Consider the following 15,277-nt stretch of genomic DNA (forward strand, 5'->3'; position numbering starts at 1 on the left):
TTAGTTGTAGGAGACAGTGGGTGATGACAGAAGGATGCTTTAGTGACTGGAAGCCAGTGTCCAGTGGCATACCACAGGGATCTATGCTGGGTCCCCTATTATTTGTCATTTTTATAAACGACATAGATGACAATGTGGGGGGTAGGATTAGTAAGTTTGTGGATGACACAAAGATTGGCCGGGTAGTTAACAGTGAGGTTGACTGTCTTGGACTACAGGAAGATATAGACAGGATGGTCAAATGGGCAGATAAGTGGCAGGTGCTATTTAACCCTGAAAAGTATGAGGTGATACACTTTGAAAGGAGTAATTTGACAAGGAAGTATTCAATGAACGGCATGACACTAGGAAGTTCTGAGGAACAAAGGGACCTTGGCATGTGTGTCCAAAGAACTCTGAAGGTGGAGGGGCATGTTAGTGGGGTGGTAAAAAAGTCATATGGGAGACTTGCCTTTATCAATCGAGGCATAGATTATAAAAGTAGGGAGGTCATGTTGGAGTTCTGTAGAACCTTGGTGAGGCCACAGCTGGAATTCTGTGTGCAGTTCTGGTCGTCACATTATAGGAAGGATGTGATTGCATTGGAGGGGGTGCAGGGGAGATTCACCAGGATGTTGCCTGGGATGAAACATTTAAGTTATGAAGAGAGGTTGGATAGACTTGGATTGTTTTCGTTGGAGCAGAGAAGACTGAGGGGCGACCTGATCGAGGTGTACAAGATTATGAGGGGCATGGACAGGGTGGATAGGGAGCAGCTGTTCCCCTTAGTTGGAGGGTCAGTCACAAGGGGGCATAAGTTCAAGGTGAGGGGCAGGAGATTTAGGGGGAATGTGAGGAAGAACATTTTTACCTAGAGGGTGGTGACGATCTGGAATGTGCTGCCTGGGAGGGTGGTGGAGGCGGATTGCCTCACATCCTTTAAAAAGTACCTGGATGAGCACTTGGCACGTCATAACATTCAAGGTTAAGGGCCAAGGGCTGGTAAATGGGATTAGGTAGGCAGATCAGGTGTAAATCACATGTCAGTGCAGTCTCGATGGGCCGAAGGGCCTCTTCTGCACTGTGTGATTCTCTGATTTTGTCATAATTCTAAAAGATGGCTTCATTTTAATAATCCACCTTACACTATCTTCTAAGACAAAGGCAAAATATTGCGAATGCTGGAAATCTGAAACAAAAACAGAAGCTTTGAAGAAGAGTCATACAGACTCGAAACATTAACTCTGTCTTTCTCTCCACAGATGCTTTTTGATCTGCTGAGCTTTTCCAGCATTTTCTGTTTTTGTTTCACACCATGTCCTATACTTATTACACTATTACATTACCAGCTGCATGCATTAACATAACAATATATATACGCAAGTCCTTGATATCAACAGAAATCACTCCAGTTCAGTGTCTAGAAAAATGTCCTATTTTTCTTTAAGCTTCAAACTCTTAATAAAGCATCTGTAAAAAAATTTTTCTTCCAGCAAGATGTATAATGCGTAGATTAAATGGTAATAATTAACTCCGTCTGAAAAGTCTTGCACTTCTGTCTCGAAATTTGTCCAAAATCTTCAAAGGATTATGGTCTGTTTCAACAGTTGTTTCTGATGAATTGTTTGCGACATAAGTTTCAAAATACTGCAATGCCAGCACCAAACCCGGAGCCTCTTTTTTGATTGTTGAATATCTTCTCTGTTGTACTTTCAGCTTCTGTGAAAAATACCCTATCGGTTTTTCAATTCCAGTGTCATCTTGTAACAGTACAGCCTCAGTGCCTATATCACTTGTGTCAATTGCCAACTTAAATTGCTTGGCATAATTGGGTACTGCCAAAACTGGTGTCATAGTTAATACAGTTTTCAAACTATCGAATGATTTCTGACACTCCAGTGTCCATTGAAACTTTTTGTTCTTTTTTAATAGTTCAGTCAGTGGAGCAACCACTCGGCTAAAATTTAGTACAAGTTTCCGGTAAAACCCACTCATGCCCAGAAATCGCAAAACTTCTCGTTTTGTTGTAGACACTGGGAAATCCACGATAGCCCTGACTTTCATATCTCTTGGAGCCACCTTACCATATCCAATGGTGTGGCCTAGATATGTAACTTGCGCTTCTGCAAATTCACTTTCAGCCAAGTTCATCACTAAATTAGCTTCTTGTAGTTGAGTAAATAATTCTTCCAGATGCTGTAAATGCTCCTCCCACGTCTAATTGAAAACGATTAGATCATCAATATAAACAGCACAATTGCTCAGACCCACAATTACTTTGTTTGTCAGTCTTTGAAATGTCGCAGGTGCATTCTTCATACCAAATGGCATGAGTTTAAACTAATAAAGTCCAGTTGGTATTACAAAAGCTGATATCTCCTTTGCTCTCTCCAACAATGGTACCTGTCAATATCCTTTTATCAAGTCAATCTTTATGATAAATTTCGATTGTCCCACTTTCTCAATGCAATCTTCCAACCATGGTAAAGGATATGAATCCACTTTTGTCACTACATTCACCTTTCGATAGTCCATACACAGGCTTTGTGTTCCATCCGGTTTCAGTACCAATACAATAGGCAAACTCCAGTTACTGCAACTAGACTCAATGATATCATTTTGAAGCATGAAATCAATTTTGTTTTGTACTTGTGATAAATTTGCTGGATTTAATCTATAAGGCTGTTGTCTTATTGAAGATGATATTTCCATACATACATCATGTATTGCTAAATTTGTCCAGCTTATTTTCACAAATATGTTTGCATGACTGCAATAGCTTTTCCAAATCACTTTGACACTTGCTTGGAAGATATCTCAATATATGATTTAAATTTTCAAGCACCCCCTCATTATCCAGTTTTATGAGAGGAAAATCAATTTCAGAGTCCTGCACTTCTATCTCTTTCTCATTACCCACCATCACTAACACCTCTTTTTATTCTTCTTGCCTATGAAAGTACTTTTTAAGCATATTTACATGCCACATCCTGTGCTTCTTTCTTCTATCTGGAGTATTTATTAAATAATTTGCTTCACTCAACTTCTTTTCAATCCTGTAAGGCCCACTAAATCTTGCATTTAATGAATCACCTAATACTGATAACAAAACTAATACTTCCCCTCCAGAAACAAATACTTCCCCTCCAAACAAAAACTGCGAGTTTTAGCTTTCTTATCTGCTTTCACTTTCATCATTTGCTGTGATGTCTTCAAATGTTCCCTAGCCAACTCACATGCTCTGTTCAATCTTTCCCTGAAATTTGATGCATAATCCAGGAGAATAGTTTCTGAATTTTGACCCACCAATTTCACATGAATCAATTTTAGTGGTCCCCTTACCCCATGACCACAAACTAGTTCAAAAGGGCTAAAACCAGTTGATGCATTAGGAACATCTCGAATCGCAAATTAAAAAAATGGAATTCCTGTATCCCAATCCTGTGCATAATCCTGACAGTACGCTCTCATCACAGCTTTTAAAGGTTGATACCATCTTTCCAAAGCTCCTTGTGACTCCAGATGATAAGCTGTTGACTTAAGTTGTTTTATCCCCAAACTGTTCATTACTTCCTTAAACAGCTGTGACATGAAATTTGACCCCTGACCTGATTGTATTTCCTTAGGTAAACCATATCTTGTAAAACATTTAATTAACTCCTCCACAATCTTCTTAGTTATAATATTTCTTAAAGGTATCACTTCAGGAAACCCAATAGACACATCCATTATTGTCAATAAATACTGATTTCCACTTTTAGTCTTAGTGAGTGGTTCTACACAATCAATCATGACCCTGGTAAAAGGTTCTTCAAATCCTGGTATTAAAGGTGCCAGCTTAATCACTGCCTGTGGTTTCCCTGTTATTTGACATGTATAACAGGTTCTACAGAATTTGACTACATCTTTCTGCAATCCTAACCAAAAAAAACCCTCTGTATCTTTTCCTGTGTTTTCCTAATTCCTAAATGCCCCCACTTTGGAATTTCATGAGCAATCTTCAGAATCTCATTTCTATACCCTAATGGGGTAACAATCTGATGCACCTCCCTCCAGCTTTCATTTGCTGAGACATGATCCAACCTCCACTTTCTCATTAAAATATCTCCTCGAAGATATATACTGGAATACATTTTGCTTCTGTTTCTGAATAAGCTTTCTGATATAACTGTTTTAATTACAAATCATTTTTCTGTAACTCCACTAACCTCTTTGAGTTAAACACTTCAGCTGAACTGTCCTGTATTCCTTCCTCTTGAACAATGTTATCAAGCACAACGCCAGCTAATTGGATTTCGACACCTTCTTCTTGCCTTTGAACTGCCTGTTGATCTAATTTTTCTTGTTCGTCCTTATGAGTCTTTGATCTCATTACAACACAATCAGGAAACAATCCAGGATGTTCCTCCTGTAACACTTCTGTTGAAAACACTTCTTCAGGCTGCTCAACTACAATAGGCATCACCTATATTTGCTATCCAGCTATATCATTACCCAGAATAAATTGATCCCCTGCAATGGGCAATTTTTCCACCACTCCAACTATAACTTCACCTGTCCTCCATTTGCTCTTTAAATTTACCTTCCACAATGGAATAGATTTAGCATATCCATGAACCCCACTTATTATTACCTGTTCCTGCAATACTACATTTGAACAACAAATATCACTATCCCACAACATTAAGGATTGACTAGCCCCGTGACTCTTAAAATTTTAACATCTTTATCTACTCTACCCTGTACACACGGAAAAACTTTCCCTTCACACACAAAATCTTTAAACATTTCTGCAACCTGCTCCTCAGAATTCTCTTGAGTGAACTGTGAACACATTCCCACTTCTTCACCTTTCACTGATTCTCCCTGTTTCACCTGTACACAAACCACTGGTTTCTCCTGTGCCTGAACCTCAGAACCCACAGCACTTTTACTTCCAGAGCTTTTCTGTACCCCAACAATTCCTACAGATTTTTCCTGCAATCTCCAACTCACTGACTTTGTGTGCCCCACTTTATTACAGTGAAAACACCTCAATTGTCGAATGTCACTTCTACCTTCAGCACCTTCCTTTTTATTCTGAGAAAAAAACTTCCTGGGAACTTCCAGCTACTCCTTCTCTTCCCTGACTACCTGCCTTCCTTTCACCTTCCCACTTTTTATCATTTTCCAATTTGAAAGGGTGATGCAAAAAGGTTTAGCTCTATGAACTAACTCATAATCATCAGCTATACCTGCTGCTTGTCTTACAGAATCGATCCTCTGTTCCTCCACATGAGTTCTCACGACCAAAAGGATTGAATCTTTAAATTCTTACAAAAGAGTTACTTCCCTAAGTGCTGCATAGGTTGTTGCTATTTTTAACTCCCGGGACTATGTATCAGAGGACTGGGCGGGACTGTGTATCTGGGCACTGGGCGGGACTGTGTATCTGGGCACTGGGCAGGGCTGTGTATCTGGGCACTGGGCAGGGCTGTGTATCTGGGCACTGAGCGGGACTGTGTATCTGGGCACTGGGCGGGACTGTGTATCTGGGCACGAGGTGGGACTGTGTATCTGGGCACTGGGCAGGGCTGTGTATCTGGGCACTGAGCGGGACTGTGTATCTGGGCACTGGGCGGGACTGTGTATCTGGACACTGGGCGGGACTGTGTATCTGGACACTGGGCAGGGCTGTGTATCTGGGCACTGGGCAGGACTGTGTATCTGGGCACTGGGCAGGGCTGTGTATCCGGGCACTGGGCAGGACTGTGTATCTGGGCACTGGGCAGGACTGTGTATCTGGGCACTGGGCAGGGCTGTGTATCTGGGCACTGGGCAGGACTGTGTATCTGGGCACTGGGCAGGGCTGTGTATCTGGGCACTGGGCAGGACTGTGTATCTGGGCACTGGGCGGGACTGTGTTTCTGGACACTGGGCGGGGTTGTGTATCTGGGCACTGGGTGGGATTGTGTATCTGGGCACTGGGCAGGGCTGTGTACCTGGGCACGAGGTGGGACTGTGTATCTGGGCACTGGGCAGGGCTGTGTATCTGGGCACTGAGCAGGACTGTGTATCTGGGCACTGGGCGGGACTGTGTATCTGGACACTGGGCAGGACTGTGTATCTGGGCACTGAGCGGGACTGTGTATCTGGGCACTGGGCGGGACTGTGTATCTGGACACTGGGCAGGACTGTGTTTCTGGACACTGGGCGGGACTGTGTATCTGGGCACTGGGCAGGGCTGTGTATCTGGGCACTGGGCGGGACTGTGTATCTGGGCACTGGGCGGGACTGTGTATCTGGGCACTGGGCAGGGCTGTGTATCTGGGCACTGAGCGGGACTGTGTATCTGGGCACTGGGCGGGACTGTGTATCTGGGCACTGGGCGGGACTGTGTATCTGGGCACTGGGTGGGATTGTGTATCTGGGCACTGGGCAGGGCTGTGTATCTGGGCACTGGGTGGGATTGTGTATCTGGGCACTGGGCAGGGCTGTGTATCCGGGCTCTGGGTGGGACTGTGTATCTGGGCACTGAGCGGGACTGTGTATCTGGGCTCTGGGTGGGACTGTGTATCTGGGCACTGAGCAGGACTGTGTATCTGGACACTGAGTGGGACTGTGTATCTGGGCACTTGGTGGGACTGTGTATCTGGACACTGGGCGGGACTGTGTATCTGGACACTGGGCAGGACTGTGTATCTGGGCACTGGGCAGGGCTGTGTATCTGGGCACTGGGCAGGGCTGTGTATCTGGGCACTGGGCAGGGCTGTGTATCTGGGCACTGGGTGGGATTGTGTATCTGGGCACTGGGCAGGGCTGTGTATCTGGACACTGGGTGGAACAGTGTATCTGGGCACTGGGCGGGACTGTGTATCTGGGCTCTGGGTGGGACTGTGTATCTGGGCACTGAGCGGGACTGTGTATCTGGGCTCTGGGTGGGACTGTGTATCTGGGCACTGAGCGGGACTGTGTATCTGGACACTGAGTGGGACTGTGTATCTGGGCACTTGGTGGGACTGTGTATCTGGGCACTGGGCAGGACTGTGTATCTGGGCACTGGGCAGGGCTGTGTATCTGGGCACTGGGCAGGGCTGTGTATCTGGGCACTGGGTGGGACTGTGTATCTGGGCACTGGGTTGAATTGAAGTTTCAATCCCATGGGTTTAATTGTGTTATTTGAATCTGTGTGCGTCTCTCTGCCTTTACATTTCACAGCACAATAAGCAGAGCTGGTGGAGATGGGAAGCAGCCCGAGATCTTTTCATCTGCAGCAGGTTTTACTTGGAGAGTTGCTGGCGATGTAAAGTTTGAATTTATTTCCCATTGGTATTGTTTAATTTACCTGGTTTGGTTACAGAATTGAGATTGAGGAATTTCAAAATCAAATCCAGTCTTTATCTCCAGATGTTTTTTTCAAAATGCCTGAAATGATTTATTATTAATGTTTGTTTAATTATAGATTTTTTTCAGTAATAAAATTTTCTTATTGATTATCTAGGCAGCAGGAAGCAGCAACAAGCAGGATGATCAATGCAGTGCCGTCCATTTAGAGATAGATAAAAACAAACTGAACATTAAGTTGCTGGAGGTACATCTGATTTCATGAGCTATTTATCTGTCTGTGCTGTTTGATGCAAGAGGCAAGATTTTGAGTTTTGGTTCGGGACGCCATTGTTGGGTTAGATAGGAGTCACGACTCATTACTGTGTGGGAAACAGACACCAGGCAGTGATTTTCCCTGAATTGGTCAATTACTGTCCAGAGGTTAGGCTTTGTTAGGCTTTAAGGATGGTGTAGACTCTCGAAGGTGCAAGGCCACTATGAGGCTCTCCAGTTCAGCAGTACATGAGGGCCGCAGTTCAGGTAAGGGACATAGAGGGAGGCGCTCCCTCTACAGCATTTGAAAGTTTTCAATGGAAAAATAGGCTCCGCAATCGGGGGCTGCCACCATGGCAGGGTAATCCCGCCCAACATACCGCCACAGCTGTGACCAGGCAGGAGGCATGGGGCCTCAAAACCTGCCTGGAATGCTGGCCCCTTGGTCTACCACCAGGAGGCTGTCCCCAGGCAGCTGGCCTAGTCCCCGATGCCTTGGGCATAGTGGAAAATTCCAGGTGAGTAGCCCATCTGACCTCATCCCACCTCCAGGAAAATGGTCTGGGAAGGGGCTGGTGCCCGCAAACTGACACGCCAGACAGCAGCGCAAATTCCCCCCTCCTGTCTGCATCCATATTCACCACCATATGGGGGATAATTCAGCCCAAGATGCTCGTGCAGTTGGATCCCGCTGAGAAAGCAGATTATTAATTACACTGCCAGTAACAATTCTCAATTTTAAGGAGAAATTGAAGATAGTTCAAGGCCTCAATTTCACCAAGGAAACAGATTATCTCAGATTTTGCAATTTTATATTTACAGAATTCAAAGAATTAATTGAAGTAAGAATGTTCTATGGTTCAATTTCTCAGCATAATTCCAATTTAAAAACTCTTGCTGAGTTATCTGGTGATGGTATTACAGGCCGTCCCATTGGGGTCCAGCAGTGAAATGCTCCATGTGATGTGATGCTGACTGGCAGGGCCCCATGTCTGTTACCTGGAGAAAGCTGTTAGCTATAGCAATGTCAGGCGTTATGTTTGGCTTGAAGAGTAGAAAACTGGCCAGAATTCCAGCTCCTGACCTGCACACCTGTGTTTCTGTGTGTGCGTCACTGTGTGTGTGTGTATGTGTGTGTGTGTGTGCGCGTCACTGCATGTGTGCATCACTGTGTGTATGTATCAGTGTGTCTGTGCTTCCGTGTATGTGCATCTGTGCGTGTGTGTGTATATCTGTATCACTGCGTGAGTGTGTATTAATGTGTGTGTGTGTGTGTGTGTGTGTGTGCACGCGCGCATGTGTGTGCTTCCGTATGTGTGCATGTGTGTGTCTGTGTGTGTGTATCCATATCACTGTGTGTACATGTGTGCATGTCTGTTTATCTGTGTGTGTGTGTATCACTATGTCTGTGTGCATCACTGTGTGCATGTATCAGTGTGTCTGTGCGCACATGTGTGTGCCTCACTGTGGGTGTGTATCAGTGTGTCTGTGCGCACATGTGTGTGCATCACTGTGTGTATGTGTGTGTGTATGTATATCTGTATCATTTTGTGTGCGCTGTGTATATGTGTCACTGTTTGTGTATGCACACAAATGCACTTGTGTGTGCTTCCTTATTTGTCTATTAGTGTGTGTCTGTGTGTGTATCTGTATCATTGTGTGTGTGTGTGTGTGTGTGTGTGTGTGTGTGTTTCTCTGTGTGTATATCTGTATTTGTGTCTGTGCATCACTGTGTGTGCCTGTGTATATTACTGTGTGTCTGTGTGTATCACTGTATGTGTGCATGCGTGGGTGTGCACTGTGTGTATCATTGTGTGCTTGTGCGTACATGTGTGTGTGTATATCTGTATCACTGTGTATGTATATATGTGTATCACTATGTATGTGTGTATGTGTGTGTGTCACTGTTTGTGTGAGTGTACATGTGTGCATGCGCACGTGTGTTTCCGTATGTGTGCATCTGTGTGCGTGTGTATGTGTGTGCACGCATGCATGTGTGTGCTTCCATGTGTGCATCTGTGTGTGTATATCTGTATTGCTGTGTGTGTGTATCACTGTGTGTGTATGTGTGTGTCACTGTGTGTGTGTGCATACACGCATGTGTGTGCTTCCATATGTGTGCATCTGCGCGTGTGTGTGTGTATCTTTATCTGTGGTCACTGTGCATGTGCGTCAGTGTGTCTGCACACATATGTGTGCATCACTGTGTGTGTGTGTGTGTGTGTGTGTGTGTGTGTGTGTATGTGTATATATATATATTTATATTTGTACCACTGTGTGTGTGTGTATGTCTCTGTGTGTGCTCTCACGCACGCATGTGGGTGCTTCTGTGTGTGCATGTGTGTGTGTATCTGTATCACTGTGTATGTGTGTGTGTGTTTATCTGTGTTTGCTGTGTGTGTGTCACTGTGTGCACGCGCACATGTGTGTGCTTCTATGTGTGTGCATCTGTGTGTGTGTATCTGTATCACCGTATGTGTGTGTGTACCACTGTGTGTGTGTGTGTACATCTGCGTGTGTGTGTGTGTGTGTGTATCAGTGTGTGCCATGTGTGCGTGTGTGCATCACTGTGTGTGTGTCCGCATTAGTGTGTGTGTGTGTGTGTGTGTGTGTGTTTGTGTTTGTGTGCGTATATGTTTGTGTGTGTATCTGTGTGTGTGTATATGCATCTGTGTGTGCATGCGTGCACGTGTGTGCGTGCAGTATACCAGTATATTGGTAGTGCCAAACTGGACCGTTACAGGGTTACAGCATTTTTTGTTCCTATTTCAGATTGCCAGCATTTGTATTTTTCTTTTTATGTCTTTAATTAACTCTTTATATAATTTGGCAAGGTATTCACTGTGGACAATTATATACTTAAACAGCTTATTGTCGTTGTATTGTGTTTGCCTAGGATCGGTGTGAACTCAATGAAATAACCTCTGGCATTTATCCATGCATTTTACAATGGAACAGGTGGAAATCTCCAAATTTTAAGCCAAAGCAAAACATTTTTAGGCACAGAGCGTTCAGAGAGCCAAACATTGTTCCATTCCCAGGTAAGCTGGACCTGTCTATGAACGTACCAAAATGACGGACAGGAAAGGAGGAATGCATTTTCGGGTCGTCCCTAAGGTGGGGGCGGGGGTGGGGTGGGGCAGAAAATACTGACACCGAATGGGCGTGTCAGTTTAAAGGCTCTGATCTCAGCACAGGCATTAATCACCAGGTGGGAGGGAGGGCAGGATAGGAATCCCACTCTCCTCCCCCTTGAGGCTAGTACACTAAGCTGTAGAAGACTTAGAAAACTTCCCAAAGGCACTTGAAAACCAAGAGATGAACGGGAGGGAGAAACTTAAAACAATCATCATCACCATGGAGAAGGTGCTGTGAAAACTATTAGACCTAAAGGCTGACAAGTCCCCAGGACCGGATGGCCTGGCCTAGAGTCTTAAAAGAAGTGGCTAAAGAGATAGTAGAGGCATTGGTTATAACCTTCCAAATCCTTAGATGGTAGAAGGATCCCAGCGAATTGGAACACCTTTATCAAAGAAGGGTGGTAGACAGAAAATAGGAAACCATAGGCCAGTTAGCCTAACATCTGACATAGGGAAATTGCTAGAATCCATTATTAAGGAGGTTATAGCAGGATGCTTAGAAAATCATAATTTGATCAAGAAGAGTCAACATGGCTTGGTGACAGGGAAAGGATGTTTATCTAATTTAACTAAAGGGGAACCTGTAGACGTGGAATGCTTGAGTTTCCAGAAATCATTTGATAAGGTGCCACATCAAGGGTTACTTCACAAGATAAGAGTACATGATGTAGGGTTTAACATAGCAGTGTGGATAAAGGATTGGTTAGCTAGCAGGAAGCAGAGAGTAGGGTTAAATGAGTCATTATCTAGCTGGCAAACTGTAACAAGTGGAGTGCCACAAGGGCCTCAATTATTTGCAATCAGGGGAGGCGATGATGTTGTGGTATTGTTGCTGGCTTAGTAAATCCAGAGACCCAGGGTAACGCTCTGGGGACCTGAGTTCGAATCCCACCATGACAGATGGTGAAATTTGAATTCAATAAGGATCTGGAATTAGAAGTCTAATGATGACCGTGAAACCATTGTCGATTGTTGTAAAAACCCACCTGGTTCACTAATGTCCTTTAGTTAAGGACACTAAAGGCAGTTAACATAAAAGAGAATCCCAAAGTCTTCTATCAGCATATGGGTGGTAAAAGGAGGATTGGGCTGCTTAGGAGCCAAAAGATTTACACATGGAGGTGGGGCATAGCTGAGGTATTAAATGAATGCTTTGTATCTGTCTTTACCAAAGAAGGAGATGCTACCCAGGCTGTGGTAAAAGAGGATGTAATTCAGACACTAGAAGGATTTAAAATTGTTAAGGAGGAGGTATTGGCCAGGTTGTCTGTACTTAAAGTTGATAATGCACTGGGATCAGATGAGATGCAACCAAGGATACTGAGGGAAGTGAGAGAGGAAAGGCCACAATTTTTGAATCTTAGAGGACTAGAAAATTGCAAAAGTTACAACCTTGTTCAAAAAAGGGTGTAAAAAGTTTAACTTCGGTAGTGGGGAAACTTCTAGAAACAATAATTCGGGACAACGTCAAATAGTCACATGGACAAATGCAAGTTAATTAAGAAAAGTCAGCATGGGTATCTTAAAAGAAAATCATGTTTAACTAACTTGCTAGAGGTTTTTGAAGAGGTAACAGAGAGGATCGATGAGGGTAATGCTGTTGATATGGTGTACACGGACTTCTAAAAGGCATTTGATACAGTGCCACACAACAGCCTTGTGAGCAAAGTTATAGCTCGTGGAATAAAAGGGATAATAGCCACATGGAGCAGGATCTTCCGGTCGATGAATGGGGGCAGGGCCCACTCACTGATGCGTAAAATGATGCGGGATGATGTCGTGTGGACCTCCCAACGTCACCCAGCGTCATTTCCATTTTCAGGTTGGCGGAGTTGCAGCCGAGTCAGCTGCATGCCCGCCGACCAGTCAACAGCCTATTGAGGCCATTGAGAAATTAATTACAATCATTAATGGACCTGCCCGTCCAACCTTAAGGTTAGCAGGCAGGCTGGGAGCCCTGGCGGGCTTTAGAAAAAGCAGCAAACCTCATCCACAGGCGGGATGAGGTTTCATGAGGCTATTTAAATTTTTAATAAAGATTTCAGTTAAAGTTAGGGACATATCCCAACTCATATCACATATCACATGAGGGGACATGTCAGGGAAATTTTTCTATCATTTTTATTGCAAATTTTAATTTGGAGCCGATCTCCCTGAGGCGGCACTTAGCCACAGGGAGATCATTGCGCCCTTTCACACACATGCATGAAAGAGCACACTCCCGGCTGAGGGAATGCCCCCTTGTTCGCACAGGGATGCTTCCTGGCAGATGGCACACAGGGCGAACCTTAATTGGCCCGCCCACGTAAAATGGTGGCGTGCCCCCCCGATTGGGGGCGCTGATCGGAGGCGCGCCCACTCCACCCTTAGCCCTCCAACGGGGGAAAATTTTTCCCATAGCTAGGAAATTGGCTGAGTGACAGGATTCAGAGTAGTGGTTAATGGATGTTTTTTGGGCTGGAGGAAGATTTGTAGAGGAGTTCCTCAGGGGTCAGTGTTGGGACCTTCGCTTTTCCTGATATATATTAATGACCTAGACCTTGGTGCACAGGGCACAATTTCAAAGCTTGCGGGTGATACAAAGCTTGGAAGCGCTGTGGACTGTCAGGAGGACAGTGTAGAACTTCAAATGGACATCACGGAATCACGGATGTTACAGCACTGAAGGAGACCAATCGGCCCATTGTGTTTCCACCGGCTCTTGGAATGAGCAATTCACCTAGTGCCATTCCTTTCTTTTATTTGTTCATGGGATGTGAGTGTCACTGGCTAGGCTGGCATTTATCGCCCATTCCTAACTGCCCTTGAGGAGGTGGTGGTGAACCAATTTCTTGAACTACTGCAGTCCATGTGGTGCAGGTGCGCCCACAGTGCTATTAGGGAGGAAGTTCCAGGATTTTGACCCAGTGACAGTGAAGGAACGGCGATATATTTCCAAGTCAGGATGGTGAGTGGCTTGGAGGGGAACTTCCAGGTGGTGGTGTTCCCATGTGTCTGCTGCCCTTGTCCTTCTAGATGGTAATGGCCCTGGGTTTGGAAGGTGCTGTCTAAGGGAGCTTGGTAAGTTCCTCCAATGCATCTTGTACTGCCACTGTGCGTTGGTGGTGGAGGGAGTGAATGTTTGTGGATTGGGTGCCAATCAAGCGGGCTGCATTGACCTGAATGGTGTCAATTTCTTGAGTGTTGTGGGAGCTGCACTCATCCAGGCAAATGGAGAATATTCCATCACACTCCTGATTTCTGCCTTGTAGATGGTGGACAGGCTTTGGGGAGTCAGGAGGTGAGTTACTCACCACAGGATTCTGCTCTTGTAGTCACAGTATTTAAATGGCTAGTCCAGTTCAGTTTCTGGTCAATGGTAACCCCCAGGATGTTGATAGTAGGGGATTCAGTGATGTTAATGTCATTGAATGTCAAGGGGCGATGGGTAGATTCTCTCTTGTTGGAGATGGTCATTGCCTGACACTTGTGTGGTGCAAATGTTACTTGCCACTTGTCAGCCCAAGATATTGTCCAGGTCTTGCTGCATTTGAAATGGACTGCACATGTAACCCTGCACATTCTTCCTTTTCAGATAATAGTCTAATTTCCTTTTGAATGCTTCTGTTCAGCACATTTTGCACCTCCTCAAATACTGAAGCAGTCCATGTCCAAATGCAGCAAGAACTGAACAATATTCAGGCTTGGGCTGACAAGTGGCAAGGGAAAGGGAGGGAGTTGGAAGTTGGGAGTTGGGGGGAATCGGAGGTCGGGGATGGGGGTGGTTAGAGGTTAGGGTTAGAGGTCGAGGGGTGGGGGTGTTAGAGGTTGGGGGTATGGGGGTTGGGGCAGTCAGGTGCTTTGGGGTTGGCAGGATCGGAAATCGGGAGGTCAGAGGTCAGGTGTGGTCGGGGGTGTGGGGAGTATTCTATGGTGGGGTCAGGCATGTTGGGTGGCATGGGCGTTTGGGGGATCAGAGGCCGGGGGTGTGGGGAGCATCTCATGGGATCGATCTGGGCCTTTACAATAGTTACCCAGAAGTTAGAAGAGGTTTAATTCTTCTAACTTTTTCTGAGTAACTATTGGTGTAACCCTGGTGGAACCATCCGACATTTGCGATTCAAACTGTATTTTCGGAAGGTTCCCAGCTCAGGGCAATTGACCAGAGGAAGTGTGTGCTTCTGGGCAATTACTGTGCAAACCCTTTTCAAGTAACTTCCAAGAGGGATTCCCCAGGGCACCTTTGGGGTATCCCACAAATCCGATGCTGGGGAGGTCGGAGATTACAGCCCATTATTATGTTGTGATCACTATTGCTTAGGTGTTTCCCTAAACATAATTGTCTTATCTGTTTTGGTACATTTCCCATTATTAGTCCAGTACTGCTTCCTCTCTTGTTGGACTTCTTACATTGTGGGTAAGAAAGAAATCCTGCACGTATTGTCAAAAAATCATTCCCTCTACACCTTTCACTTCCTCTTCCTGCCAGTTTATTTAGGAATCATTAAATCTCCAATGATTATTATTCTATGTCTTTTATTAATTTCACACATTTGCTTACATGTTTCTTCCTTCACCTCCTTCCTACTGTTAGCTGGTCT

The 15,277-nt window shown here is 44.9% G+C and overlaps 1 protein-coding gene across 1 annotated transcript in view; it reads left to right on the plus strand.

Annotated features, from left to right (window-relative positions):
• LOC121288896 (leucine-rich repeat and IQ domain-containing protein 3-like) overlaps positions 1-15,277 on the plus strand; it is a 72,363-nt gene that overhangs the window by 24,394 nt on the left and 32,692 nt on the right. The window contains exons 6-7 of the mRNA XM_041207730.1: positions 7,460-7,549; positions 10,454-10,598. Of these exons, the coding sequence (XP_041063664.1) occupies positions 7,460-7,549; positions 10,454-10,598 (235 nt within the window). The remainder of the gene's footprint in view (positions 1-7,459; positions 7,550-10,453; positions 10,599-15,277) is intronic.

This window comes from Carcharodon carcharias, chromosome 16 (assembly GCF_017639515.1).
Source record: "Carcharodon carcharias isolate sCarCar2 chromosome 16, sCarCar2.pri, whole genome shotgun sequence".
Taxonomy (NCBI): domain Eukaryota; kingdom Metazoa; phylum Chordata; class Chondrichthyes; order Lamniformes; family Lamnidae; genus Carcharodon; species Carcharodon carcharias.